Source organism: Paramisgurnus dabryanus, chromosome 6 (assembly GCF_030506205.2).
Source record: "Paramisgurnus dabryanus chromosome 6, PD_genome_1.1, whole genome shotgun sequence".
Lineage (NCBI taxonomy): Eukaryota > Metazoa > Chordata > Actinopteri > Cypriniformes > Cobitidae > Paramisgurnus > Paramisgurnus dabryanus.
The window spans coordinates 30,880,371-30,895,722 of NC_133342.1; the positions used below are offsets into that span (position 1 = coordinate 30,880,371).

The 15,352-nt window shown below is 38.0% G+C and overlaps 1 protein-coding gene across 1 annotated transcript in view; it reads right to left on the reverse strand.

The window, feature by feature from the left end:
* b4galt2 (UDP-Gal:betaGlcNAc beta 1,4- galactosyltransferase, polypeptide 2) overlaps positions 1-15,352 on the reverse strand; it is a 160,058-nt gene that overhangs the window by 68,207 nt on the left and 76,499 nt on the right. The window contains exon 3 of the mRNA XM_065276589.1: positions 12,059-12,294. Coding sequence (XP_065132661.1) covers positions 12,059-12,294 — 236 coding nt within the window. The remainder of the gene's footprint in view (positions 1-12,058; positions 12,295-15,352) is intronic.

Below are 15,352 nucleotides of genomic sequence, written 5' to 3' on the forward strand. Positions count from 1 at the left end.
TGAAGTGAACAAGAAAGGGTCTGAGATCACTTCAGTTCTGAAGGGGACCAAAAAAAGAACTGGGTCCTCTTTTGAGTCCACTATATTGTGAACACTAAAAGGACTGAGGTCATATTCGGCTAGTTCCTTTTCTGGTTCACTTTAAGTGAACTGGGTTTGGTTCTTTTAAAATGAACTATATGTGAAAACACCATAAAAGAGACTTGTTTGAACATTTGTTTCTGTATCCTCATCATTGTATTTGCCAGACAGACAGTAGCATACAAGCAGTGTATCATTTAAGCATCATCACATATCAAGAGTGCAGATGTGCTGAACATCACCTTGACTGTGATTCGATTGTAGACATATAACGCTGCAGGCCAATAAAACACCATGACTACGAGTCTGATATTGCTTGTATATTGTACAACTGTTCTGCTCATCCAATTTAATCTGAAGGTCAGAACTAAGTGTTGTATAGTAAAAAAAATGAATGCTCGAGTTTTTCAAAGAAAAAGCTTGGTAAAAAAGCTAAACAGACACCCACGCCATGCACAATAGTATGATGGAGCAGCCGCTAACATCCCATCATTCCCCCCCATGTACCATTAATCACACAATTAAACAGCTTATTAACAGAAAATGTTTTTGAGAAATTCCAATGTAAAGACTTAAAGAGCCAGTAAGATGCCAATTTTAAGCATCCTATCACTGTTTATAAGTCTCGGACAATGGGTTTAAATGCCTGCAAGGTCAAAAAACACTGTAATTTTCTCAAAATATAACTTTAAAATTACCCCATTTCTCAGAGATCCCCAAACAATTCGTGTGAAGCCGTTCAACGACTCAGTCTGCCTAAACCCCACCTTTCAGTGTCTGCACAGACCACAGATCAGTGGCACAGACCAACAATAGTGCAACATGTATTGACCTCGTGCTAACATTATTTACTGAGAAGAAATTATCGACATCAATACATATCATTCGTCAATAATCCAAGCAATAAAAACGACGATAGAAACTAACATTTTACACTCATTTAAGCATTTATGTAAGCTAACCGGCTCATAGCAAAACCGTAAGTGAGCATGCGCTAGCCGCTTGCTATCTACAGTATATGGATCATGACCCGCTGTTCGGCTTGCATGCGATTTGCAGATTAATATGCAAATTTAAATAGGGAAAGTTGATCATTTGCACGTGTTTTTAAGGCTTGCAAATGATAACATTCATGTGATTTAAAACAATTGAACCACAAAAAGGCGCAAAAGTGAGCAGATTTTTGTAAGCACATGTGCTGAAAGTGTCCGGTCCAGCTCCAGTCAGGGGTAATCATCCCTTCAAAGATCAGAACTCCTCATGTGTACACTATAGAGAGAGTCGCGCTACTGTGTCTCATACTGTAGTCCATTAACATACATTTGTTGAACAGAGCAATGAAAAACAATGTAACTTTTTTATGTGAAGTACATGTTTATGCTGCATCTACTTCCTGAAGCGCAGTTTGGAATTCACCCTCCGCCTGTGTGTGTGCAAGCGTTTAAGTGCCCTCAGTAGTGCATGTATGGAGAGACGTTTTTCAAAAAGGAGGCCAACATAAAATATTTCTGTTCTTGACAGGGCACATACACACAAAATTATCTCACAGTATTCTTTTTCTTATAAAAACATTTGTTTATGTCTTATAAATGAGAGCTTACGCAGCCTACGGAGGCTACTCTGCTGCTGCTCTGTGCCCCCGCCCTCCGAATTTGTCAAACGTCACTAAGAAAAGTGCGTACACTACGCTAATATTCTCTCCTGAATACAGAGGAGTCTAAGATGGCGGCCCTACCGGAAGGTAGTTATTTTCGTTAATAAAGTTTTAAATATGGATATTTCTACAACAACACCGCGCGGATTACCCTCAGAAGACCTTTGTTTATCATCCTGGAGCCGTTTGGATTTAATTTGTGAAGGATGGACGCACTTTTTTGGGACTTGAAGGTCGTGGACTATGGGTGGACCCCGTAACATTAGATTTAATCAACTGAAAGATCTAAAATATTTTCTAAAATATCCGAAAATGTGTTTGTCTGAAAAACGATGGACATATGCAACTCGGACAGCTTGGGGGTGAGTAAATCATGGGTTTAATATTGGCCGAACTATCCCTTTAAAGATTGTAAAAATCAAAAATAAATAAACAAACTGGGCCATAAATATTTATACAGTTGGCTAGTTTAAGAAACACCCATATACCCAGATCAGATTCTCTTTCAATTCCGCATGTAATACAAGCTTTTGGTTGCTTATTTACAGTGCTAAAGAGTCAAACAGCCACTGTACAAGAGTAATGTGATCTCAACTTAACTGGCTCTGAGCTTGGCAATAATGAAAATGCCTGGTTACAGTCCAGTCTCATTTTAGCTTAGAACAGGGTAGAAACCGATTGGATCTGGTTTCTGCAGTAATCAGTAAAACTTTTAAAGTCAGCACTTTCAATCTGACATTTGACAGTAGCCAGTCCTGTTACAGTACTTCCCACCGGTGTATGTGAGTGATGCAGAAGGGGAAGCTACTTTATAGTCAAATATAGTCCTATAACTCATTTTCTCATTATAAAGCTCCTTCTCTACTGTGTTTGAAAAATCTACAGTCATTTAGCAAAAAACCCAAAGATGACAGGCAGAACTTTGCCACACAGTAAAAGCTGCAGATGACTTCTCATATCTGATAAACCCAGACCTGATGTGAGCGGGGTGAGCGGGGTTTGAGAACCACTGTCCTACATAATCATTGTAATCTCATAAAATAATTTGCAAATATGCAAGAAAAGGTTTGTACTCTAAAAATACAAAGCAGAGATTTTGTCTCTGCTAACCATAAAAAAAAAAACAAGCACAAATGATCTGAATCGTATTACACTGGTTGCACTTTTTAATTCTGAAATTCATAAGAAAACATACAGTATTGCCTGAAGCATAGCAACAAATAAACTAATGCTTGTGAGAAGAAGTAAACAAGAATGCTTAGAAATTTGTGCATGCCTATCCATAGTCTAAATTACAAAATCACTTTAACAAAAACTTTAGCTGAATTTTTGTAGTGCTGTGACGGTTCGCAGTTGATCCGTACGGATCATGACCAGCGGTTCAGCTCGCATGCGATTCGCGGATTAATATGCAAATTTAAATAGGGAAAGTTGATCATTTGCACGTGTTTCTACGGCTTGCAAATGTACACATTCAAGTTATCTAAAACAATTTAACCGCAAAAAGGCGCTAAAGTGAGTAGATTTCTGTACGCACATGCGGTTAAATGTGTCCGGTCCAGCTCCAGTCAGAAGTAAAAGATCAGAGATCAGAACTCCTCATGTGTAAACTAAGTTGCGCTACTGTCTCATAATGTAGTCCATTAATACATTTGCTGAATAGAGCAATGAAAAGCAACGTAAAGTTTTTATGTGAAGCAACTGTTTAGGCTCCATCTTCTTCCTGCAGCGCTGTTTGGAATTCACCCTCCGCCTGTGTGTGGGCACGCGTTTAAGTGCCCTCGGTAGTGCATATACGGACTGAAACTAGGGCTGTCACTTTTGTGAGTTGTGTTCATTGAATCGATTGTAAAAAAAATGTCTAAAAAGACGTTTCCATTTTCAACGCCAAATAACAGACAAACGTAAAGAGATCGCTGGAAACGCACAAGTCAGCAATATTTCTTATTTATTGTCATTAAGTTTCGTGCAGAATAAAAAACAGCAACAGTAGTGCAACATTCTCGAAAAAATATGCAGAGTGGACTGCTGCCATAAATGAAAAACGTTACTGCAGGCTTCAACCGGCTGCTTTTATGATTTAGGCAATTCAAAAATTCTTTAAAATAATGATTCGATCCATTTCAAACATCTGTTCAAAAATGAAACTTTAAATAGACTTACTTGAAGTTGAGAACATGCTGTGTGTTTTTTTATTATAAACGTAACCAACACTTAGGCGGCACTAGGCAGGCATAATGAAATGCGCAAAAAGGCTAGAACCATTACAAATTATTGGTCAGGAAAACAAGTCGATCAACATTGTAGGGGTCCAGAGCAGAGCGCTGTTCATTCACTATATATGTCCATCTGTTGAGAAGACGCACTCCGACCGCACTGATGTCCCAGGGAAACTCGGGTACTTCGTTGCCAGCTGTGCAAGGTGGGGTTATTTCGTACTGCCAATCTTCCATCACAAAAGCGGGTCGCTGTCAGCTCGCAAGGGTGGCTCCTTGTCATAACTCATCATCTCCTGTAAGGTCACAATTTCAACGCTCTCTCGTGTTGCACAGGTTTATTGACGTTGTCCTCCATTTTCTTTGCAAAACACGAGATGCAGCGATTGAAAGCGTGAAACTATAGGTGTGTAAAATTGCTGGGTATTTTCTGTCTAGCTTTCGCACACATACTGCACTTTCAGAATTCTTTCGAAATTTTCTTTTTCTGCTTGTTTGTGAGTTTTGTTACATCTATATTTTTAATTGTTTAATTCTTTTAAAGTTAATACTGTACATATTTGGTTAAAATCGATTACCTATTTTCGTTTTTGAAACTTTTTGGGTTGGTCCGATCAATTGTGCAATCGATTTTCGAACGAAAAGTGACAGCCCTACACAAGACAACGAGAAAATCACTCCTCTAGCTCTAAATAATAACAATAATAATAATATTCAATTCGTACAATAAAGTGTTACTTTTCATTCAATTCAATTTCTGTACCTAATGTTAATTTTAGACCTTACTTAATGTGCAACTTTGTTCTTTTTTATAAATGTTTGTAATTTTTTTTATTTGTTATTAGATTTTTCCCACCCTTTTTTTTTTGCTGATCCGAAAAATGATCAGATCCGTGCCTCAAAAACCGTAATGTGATCCGAACCGTGAGTTTTGTGATCTGCCACAGCTCTAATTTTTAGCTTAAAGGAACAGTGTGTAGGATTGTGGCCAAAACTGGTACTGCAATCACACAACTGGTGGCCAATACACAAAATAACAACATAAATAATCAGTTGAGGGCTGCAACTCCACTTTTTAAATGACAATATCCTGGCCAGACCACTGTTGTCAGTGATATAAGTATTTGAAATTAAAATGATTTCTTAATGTCTAGTGACATATCAGGGCCATTTTATGATTAATTGATATAAATTTCTTACATACTGTTCCTTTAAGTTTAGCTGAATAACTTTAATTGACAGTACAGACAAAATCCCTACCTAATCCTTATCTTCCTTTGCATATATTTTTCAAACATGGTAGATATGTCGGTGCACAGTGTTATCTTACGTATGACAGCATACATTAATGGAAAGCGTTTATTCAGCTTTCGGATGATTTATCTAAGATTTATCCTTAGGACTGGTTTTGTGGTCCAGGGTCAGATATAGAGTAAAAGAGTAAAAATAATAAAACAAACAAACAGTTATTAAGCATTTTTTACCGATACAGGTACAAGAAAGTTTTGTGTCAGTTAAATTTACACAATGAGACTGTATCCTTTAACAGAGGGAAGCAGTTTGTAATGTGAAAACAAGAAAAGTTGGACAAAGTTTCTATCCCATACCATATAACAGATGACTACACCAGCTGACACTCCAGCCGTCATGGGAGATAAATACCGATCACAAACAAACACATGTGCTTCATATCTCCTCGTACATTTACCAAACCAGTCTCTAGTTTATTCAAACATTTACAATTCTCTCTAATAAATAATAAAATACAATGCTGCATCACCAACACCCTGACACCAGAACCACACACAGCGCTTAAAACAATGACACCATAACATCACCCCGCACAACACTAACATACAACAGGAGAAAAGCCAGCTGTTCACAGAGAGTGACATGCAATAACAAGTTTGGTTGTTTTTCTGTTCGCTCAACAGAGGCTTGAACATCCAGTCTGGAAGAGTTTCACAACAGCACACAAATAATAAAAAGGGTTGCTTCTCCGTTTTGTTTTTATTTATCCACACATGAGCAAAAGGAAGACAGGTGGAAAAAAATAAGAGCTTATCAGGATAGGAAATGACATGCTGATGTGATGATGACACAGCATCTAAAGGTCAACAGTGACAGCTGTGCATTGTGTATCAGAGCAAATCCTGCACCCTTAACTGCCCTCAATGTACTCCATCTCACCTTTTCACCTAAACTGGATGACTGAGGTATATGAACCTGATCTCACATATCACCCATGAAGCACAATCCTATATCAGGCTCGACTGATGATGGCAATTTTGGTTTTGGATCCTTAGTTTCAATTTTAAATCAATGTGTGGGCGACAATAAAACAAACTATTCAATATATTTGTTCTCTAAAAGGGAAAAAAACTAAATGTGTTAAAATTGTAAAAAATATATGTGTGAGTGTTAGCTTCATTTTGGATGACAAAAAACTGCTATATGCAACAAACCAAACTAAAGCCTCAAAACCAAATCCTGTTTGATTATAGTTACAGTATTGATTTCAATCTTTGACAAGACCTTACTCAAACAATATCAATGTGATATTTTCAATTATGTAGGATGATTGTTGTTTTTATTGTTTACTGGCAGTTTCTATGAAAGGTTTTACTGGATGGATTTGTGGATACAGATAATGGGTGCACGTGACCCACATCCACATTTAGCTCTTGTGCGTGGATTATGGTTAAAACAAATGTTTTGTAGAAATCTACTGCATTTGTATGGCAACCCCTTACTGCACAAATTAAGCCGATCTTCACAGATTTCATAATAAACATTAAAAAAATTGTCAAAACGGCACGTCATGTCCCACTCAATACGACTGCCATTAGCTTTAGTTGCTCACTGGAAGTCTTATACAAAGAAGCTGAAAGATGGCGGCGCCCAAATTTACGTCAAAAATAAGGTGGATAATGCAAACCTAATTCTGTATAACTGTTCGCTCGAGGTTTGGCATGCAAATTGATATCTATCTGAAGAGCTCCTCATCTATATTTTATTGTTTGACCTTACATACCATAATGATTATTATTAATATCAAATTTCTTTCTAATGCATTGGAAAGTTAATACAAGGTAAAATAGAGTTGAGAGTTCAGTGAAGGTAAGTGGTTCATGGTCATGTATAAAAAAATAACAAAATGAGATAAATTTGAATGCACTTCACACACGGAGGAACCGGAGCCCAATGTGTCATATTAGCAAGAAATAATAATATATGCTTTACACAGTTTCATATATTAACTTGTCTCTGTGCATCTGGGAAATCGTCCAGTGAACACGATGTGCATGAGGGGAGGCGAGGAAATATTGGACTCTGTCCCTGGCAGCCACAGTCCTCTTCCTACCCTGCACAACGCTATCATAAGCAGACATAATAACAATCTGTTTAAGAAGCAAAAGGAATCGGCTGGAGGCTCCCAATGTGTTTCGAAATAGAGTTGGAAAATGTCTGAAGGTTGAGAAAGAAACAGGCAGACAAGAGCACTTATTACATTCGGGAGACGGTTTTGAGATTGAATAACACATTGTGCTCTGTACGTGAGGGAAAACAACAAAACTACAGATAAAAAGCGAAAGTGTTCACAAGCCTGGCAAGCTTAGTTCAGATCTGGGAGATTTGCTTTGTGGCATTACAGGGGTCCTGATATTTTTTGGAAGGAGTTAGTAGAATAAGTTTTCGTGCTGGTGTGGCCCAAGTTTCTTGTACCATGTACAGTTAAACAAGATTTAAGAGTCAATGTCAATTCTAATTTCATGTCAACCTATGTTTTGGCTTATTTGTTAATAGTATTAGCTACAAATTGGATGTAGTGTTCTCAGCTTTATTTCTTCAGCTGTCCACACTTTTAAATCCTTTTAACAGATCTTCCTTCATGATCAGAGGAAAAATTTGCCCATGCCGCATTCAGAGTCAGCAGGGCTCCATTATAGTAATTAAAAAAACAATGTGCTCTGTAAAATCATGTGCACCATATCTGCCTAAAGGACTATACTGATTTTGGCTCCATGTATATATCTAATAGGGTACTGAGAAAGAATCCACTGCTGAAAAACCCAGCTAAGGATGATAGAGATAACTAATGGTAAGTGGTTTCTAACTGGTCCAAGATGGTCACTGGCAGGTCGACCAGGAACCTTGGTCCAAAACTAGTTTGACATCCTAAAGCTAGCTGGACCAGGAGGAGCTCAGATGCAAAAGCCGCTAAACGCCACCTCCGTCAAAAATGAGATAATGATATTAAAGGCGGGGTGCATGATCTCTACAAGCCAATGTTGACATTTGAAATAACATAAACAAACACATCCCTACCCCAATAGAATCTGGACCTTCTTTTGATAGCCCAACCCACGCATACGCTACCCAGGCAATGATGTTGGTTCGTAGACACGCCCCTTACTGCTGATTGGCTACAGGTGTGTTTGGGTACTCGGCCCGACTCTCTTTTCCAAAGTGTTTTTAAAAAACATGCACCCCGCCTTTAACCCAAATACTCTCAGCATGTATTTTATGTTCATCAAATACCTTTACTTCAAATCTGCTTAATACTCACCTTAGGCTATTCAGAAATACCGCTTGATGCCAGAATTCGCTATTAACTACATCTTTATTTCAACAAAGTCCTCTAAGTGCACGGAAGAATGATGGCATGCGAAACGACCGTGGATCACATTTAAACTTTTCCCTTGTCACAGTGGAATGGATCACACCTAAATTTCACATTCTGACTTTCATCTTTTGCAATGTTCGTTGCATCTTTACTGATTTTGCAACTGTTTACAGGGCTCCAGACTGCCACCAAATGGTTGCATTTTGCCATCAAAATTTGAGAGTGTGCCACTGAATTTTACTTCCATTTGCACATGTGCGACCAGTAAAATTGACCTTTTTTGTGATGTGACACTGAAATTAAAACAGCACATTGTACTTTCTGCATCTATCATTAAAGTATTTATTAGTAATACAGTGGAAATTAGTAGAAATGTGAATATTTGGTTAACATGTTGATTTACGGTGTGTGCCCCTACAGTAAATTTTCTGGTTGCGCCCCTAAAATTTTCAGTTGGGGCCACTGTGCTCCTAGTGAAAAAAGTTAGTTCGGAGCACTGGTTTACTATGTCTGTTGACGTGGATTATTTTCCCCATGGGTTAATGTGGCAAGATTTTGTTATAACTGGCAGTCAATATTAATGTATAATTCTTTGATTTATGAAAGCTAGCTTTGGTTTTTGGGCGAGGGTCATTGGACTAGATTTGACTGGCCATTGGGTTGAATTTGTTACGCAAATCTGGCAACCCTGCCAAGGTGGTCTGAACACTTGAGAGCAAGCTGACTGTGTCCAAAACAGTACTTATATGCATTTATGATTATCAAATGTTATGTGCTGTTGTGTGGACTAAAACATTATTATTGCTGGCTAAGACAACATTATAAATTATTATACATCATTATTAAGTTACCGTACATATACAAAAACAACACTGTCTCACCTGTGAAAGGTTACCCCAATTTTTTTAGGGAACATAAATCACTGCAGGGTTAACAACCAGGGACTGCGTAATGTTGTGGCATCCTGAGTGACATCTGCAACTAGACCTTTCCAAATTGGCAGATACATTTATAAAGCACTCAAATGAGGCATTTATTTACAGATATCTATGGGTTCAAGATTGTATCATCTAATGTTGATACTGCTATCATGTGCAAAATCATACTGGTTTAACATGACCCCTCAAGACAAGAAAACCTAGGCATTTTCTGTGTCAAACTTGCCAGATGAATAATATCTGGAGATGGCAGGATGTGAGAAAAAAGCTATCTTACTGGTACACACTTCTTTCAAAACCACAGTTTGAACACTTGAGACACAACAGCATTTATCCAGCAGCCGCAAGATCTGAGGAATTAGCACGTCTTCCCCCCATCCATGACTAAAACACCCTTACTTAAAATGATTTAACGCACTAGTGAGCATTATACATGAAGTGATCCCAACTGTCGTCCTGCCAAAAGTTCAAGAGACATGGAGAGAGTGAGACTAAGAAAGAGAGATAAAGTCCTCACTGACCCGCCTTTTATTTTTTTATTACCTGCCAGATTGAATTGTGTTAACATTATGCAGCGTGTTTTCCTTTTACTTGTCGGTGATGCTGATAAAGAATGACGTGATGTGTATAATCCCTTTAAAGGTAACACGGCTGACTTTCATCGCTGAACTCTGTGTCTGGTTTGTCCATTAACTGGATCGGATCCATCCTAATTCAACTATTTCAGCATTTAATAAAAAGAGTTTTATTAGGTTTCAAAAATTTAAGCTGTTGCAACTTTCCGTCAACTTTCACATTTTATTAACTCCAGTATATGTTTATTATTTACTCCAGTGGTTTTTGCTGAAATAGAACAAATTAAACAAAGTTAATATTTTTATAGCTTTATTACTATTTCTAAAGCCCGGTATACAAGGACGATTTTTGACTGCCGCAGCCGAAAGATTGCCATCGTGAAACAATCGTGATTTCTGTGATCGTGGCTCTTCATCTGTGTTCAAAGATGGCGGTTTCCCGGTTTTGTGTCCATAGATAGCCTACGATAGTTTTCTGACAGTGTCAGAAATTCAGCATGATCAACACACAGTGTGTTTGCTGCTACAACCTGCGTACTGGTATTTGTTTACCACTAGCGCATACTGGTGACGTTGCGCTAACGTGGGACACACTCGTCGAAACCTCCGTGTCATCATCGTACAGTCTACATGCTTGTTGTACCCAAGTTTAAACGATCCATGTCACACAGTGTGATAAGGTAATGATCTTATAGGAGGGCAAAAATCCTGCAGTGTAGTCTGGGCTTACGTCAAACCAGCTTTGTGTAGTATGTTTACTGTTGACTCTTAAAGGGACAGTTCACGCAAAAATGAAAAATCTGTAATCATTTACTCTCCTGTTGTTACAAAGTGTTAAAATTTCTTTGTTCTGATGAACACAAAAGAAGATATTTTGAGAAATATTTGTAACCAAACCATTCTTGGACCCCATTGACTTCCATAGTATTCTTTTTTCCTACTATAGAAGTGAATGGGGTCCACAAACGGTTTGGTACAAACATTTCTCAAAATATCTTCCTTTGTGTTTATCAGAACAAATAAATTTATACAGGTTTGTAACAACATGAGAGTAAGTAAATGATGACAGAGTTTTCATTTTTGGGTGAACTATTCCTTTAAAGTTCAGCCCCTGCTTCATCAACAACAGGCTCTTGCCCTGGTTTGCTACTCCACAGAAAAAATGCTCACTGCTCTGCGACTCACATTACTCTGTAAACATAAAAAACCAATAAGTGCAAACTATTCATTTAACACATTAACTCAAACAACAGGCCTGGGCAGACTAACATGTGCCAGCAGGCAAATGATTTCTCACAGCCTTGAACATCTCTGTAGTCCCTCCAGGTTTACGCCACACAAACAAAAACAGTCTGATGAAAGACACTGAAATAGCGAAGCAGCAATGCTTCCAGCTGTTTTCAGACCTGGGTCAATTACTGTACTTGATCTAAAGATGGGTTTTATTTCATCCCCACCATCATCGGTTATCACTACTTTATAGTATTTGGTTTTTTGAACAATATTACATTTGCATCATCAGCATCCCACGGTGTACCTACACTATTAGAAGAACAGTTGTCACTGGGGTCATACGCTCCGGGGCTCGAGCACCCACCGAAATGGCAGAGCACCCATTGAAATATATCAGATATGCTCAATTAATTTTAATCAAAATTAGGGAGCTCCTTTGCCAAGCAACCTAAGCGTTGCATGAAGTTGTACTGAGCACCCACCGGTGGAAAAAATAAATCGCAGCCTATGACTATAAAAAGGTGCATAGTACCTCAGAGGTACATATCAGTAGCTAAATGGCACATAATATTAGGGTACCGTCCTAGTGACAGCTTCTTTACCTTCTCTTCTAACATTGTAGATGCAGCTGTTAAAGTTAACAACCAAAAAATCCAGAAAAAACAAAACTTAAACCAGCATGACATGGTTTTACCCTCTAAAATGCTATTGTTTCTATCAGAAGACACACTAACCTGGTTGATGATGAAGATGCCGTAGTCGATCTTTTGTCGGCGCAGGATTGGATGCACGTAGTGAAGCCAGTACTTCAGGTGGTTGTCTCTGTGTCTGAATGGAATGATGATGGCCACTTTCTGTTTGGGCCGGCAGTCTGGAGGTGTGTATTTGCCCCCTTCTGTCACATTAGGGTTTTCTCTCTGTACCCGCTCCAGGGTTATCGGGGTGCTGAATTCGATGAGAAGACGCCCCACTGCAAACAAAAAAGAGAGTCAGCAAGTCCTTATGAGAGCATTTATGACAGGGGTCTTCAACTACTTTTCTTCGGGGGCCAGATTTTTAAATTGTAAATATGACGCGGGCCAAACTTTTACCCCTATTTTTACTTTTTATATATTTTTTACTTTAACCATATATGTGTGTGTTTGTGTGTTGCTGTCGTTTTTGTTACTTTTGTTGTAGTATATTTGAAAAAAAAAACATATTAAAAACATTATAATTACTGAAAACTCATATTTTCTTTATTAATATTTAAAAACAATTGCAGTTTAACATGTAAGAGCCAAATGTTAATAGTAAAAGTGTAAAAGATCAACACTCCTTAACATATTTTGTTTATATGTTTAACTTTCATTAATTGTTACATGTCAAGTCTTCACAACATATAGCCAGTCTTCTCCTAATGACTAAAATTGCACTACATGTTTTCTTTTTTAAATATTTTATAGATATATAGGCAAACAGCCTTTCCATTGTACATTACATACAGATATAATTGTCGGGAGTTCGCCCCCTAGTGGCAGTCGTAATGAAAATGTAGTTTAATCGTAAATCTGTCATGGGAGAGAACCTTGGCTTTAATCTACGAATATATGTATAGTTAATAATTTACTTACCAGTAATTAAAGTATTCAAGTGTTACTGATAAAGTAAAACAAAAAATAATTAATAATTTTAACTTTGCACACAGTTTTGATTGGAATACTAAAATACATCACTTCCGGTCGCCGCGTCACATGTGGTGTAGTCGCATAAGTTTATTTTCTTTAATGCATCCAAAGCTCGAATTGGATCAGATAATTATGCACCCGCAGATGGTTGACCCACAAAGCCCCTTTCTGTGTTGTCTTGTACAGTGAAAAGGTAAAAGTAACCACGCTGAATTTAAATCAGACTATGGTCGTTTCTCAATAAGACTGCAGCCTCCGGAGGTCGTATTTCCAGGCTGCATACGTCTTTAAGTCTTATTTCAGAATTTTAACAATTATAAAGTTGAATATTATTCTTAGTTAATCGTAAATTGTTGTAATATGCTTATGATTTGTGAATGTAATGCTCAGTTAACTTAAACTTGACGACGTATGCAGTCTACATATGCGACTTTTCAAAATTTTCAACCAGTCGCTTTTGCTTTTTTACTGACCCAGAGAACTTAAGTTTAGACAGCCAATCAATAAGTGAAAGTGAGGGTTGATTATATGGATGGGGCGTACACACCAATCACGAATTCCACAATTTACATGAGTAGATTATATAGAAAGTCAATGCAAGGACGCTAATAGACGCAAACTTGCGTGGGGCTATACGATCGCATCAAACGCGTATTTGTACACATCATTACACTATGACTTAATACAGTAGCATAACTTTATAGATCAATGCAGATAAATTACAGCACAAAGATTGCGTGTTCAATCCCAGGGAACACAAATATTGACAAAATTATGTATCTTGAATGCATTGTAAGTCAATTTGGATAAAAGCATTTGCAAAATGAATAAACGGTAATGCTTTTGCCATGGAGGCCATTCTTGTTAGATTCCAAATACCATTCTGGTTAGATTTTATCGGTTAGATTTTTTTATTGGTCTTTAATAAATCCCAACATTCATTATTTAACGCCAAAATAATGGTTGGCGCTGGCGAAAGGCTGGCCCTATAAATTCCAGTCCAACGCTGGTACTTTAATATAAGCAAAATTGCTTATAACATTATATACACAAGGTTTTATTACACTACAATCATCTTAACACATACTGCATAATGTCTTGCATGTCTTACAGTTGACACATGGAGGACACAGCTAACAGAAATCACGCTGACCCTGACAGCAGGGACATCTTATGTACCATTACATTACATTTCAGTTGAAGAACAGCTTCATGTTAATATCTCACGGCCGCAAGCGCACTTCATTTTATGAAGCGGAGGACAGGTTGGCTAAAAATACATTTATAGCTGATCGCTAGGAGGGCCTTGTCTTCATGTCACCCACATCATTACAATAAGCATCAGGCCAAGAACGAAGAGGTCTGTTTATGGATGTGAGTGAAACATCCTCTCTATCATGAGATAGAGGACTTTCAGATTTTCAGATAATGCAGATTTCATTGTCATATGTTTATAATACAATTACCCTGCAGTATGCTTTCCATTATCCCCCTGCAACTCTTGCTCTGTTTGTTTCCATAAGTGAGCAGTAATTGGCCAATTGTCATGGACATGGAGATATAGAACGGAGAAAAAAGGGCTGTTGTATGCCCCTTCCTTCTTCTTTCAATAAATCCAGTGTGTGGCATCACTGTGTGTCGTCGCCCTATCTCGCCAAAGGCCCCTTTGAAGTGATCTCCACAAAGACTCATTGGATCCAGCTATTTCCAATTAGCTCTGTTATACGAGTAAAGAAAGTAGTCAGTTGGCAGCATGGAGGAAACAGAGCGATGAATACCTTTCTCTGCGTGGACGCTCTGAACACCTGCCGTAGTGGCTGGATGCTCAGATGCTCCAGTACACTGCATTCCCCCTGCACACATTGCAAATGACTAAGGCCATTGATAAGAGCCCCCGGTCGCTTCACTGCCTAGTCATAACATCTCTCATGAATATACAGCTTGACTGGAGAGCTCATGTTTTGTCGGGTGTGTCGTACCCACTAACTGACCATGAACCGATTAGGGTATAGTGCACAATAGAGTTGGGGAGATAGATGGATGCATACTGCATGCTTTTATGATCATTGTTTGATGATGCTAGCCGTCACATTGGTAGATTTGCATGGTGTAGTACTATCATGGCCTGTTGTACCCAAAATGCAATGCCAATTTGAATAAAATTGTATGTATTTATTTAAAAAAATAAACTAAGTAATGCCTCATTATTATTATTATTATTGTACACTCACCTAAAAGATTATTAGGAACACCATACTAATACTGTGTTTGACCCCCTTTCGCCTTCAGAACTATATTAGATATACGTGGCATTGATTCAACAAGGTGCTAAAAGCATTCTTTAGAAATGTTGGCCCATAT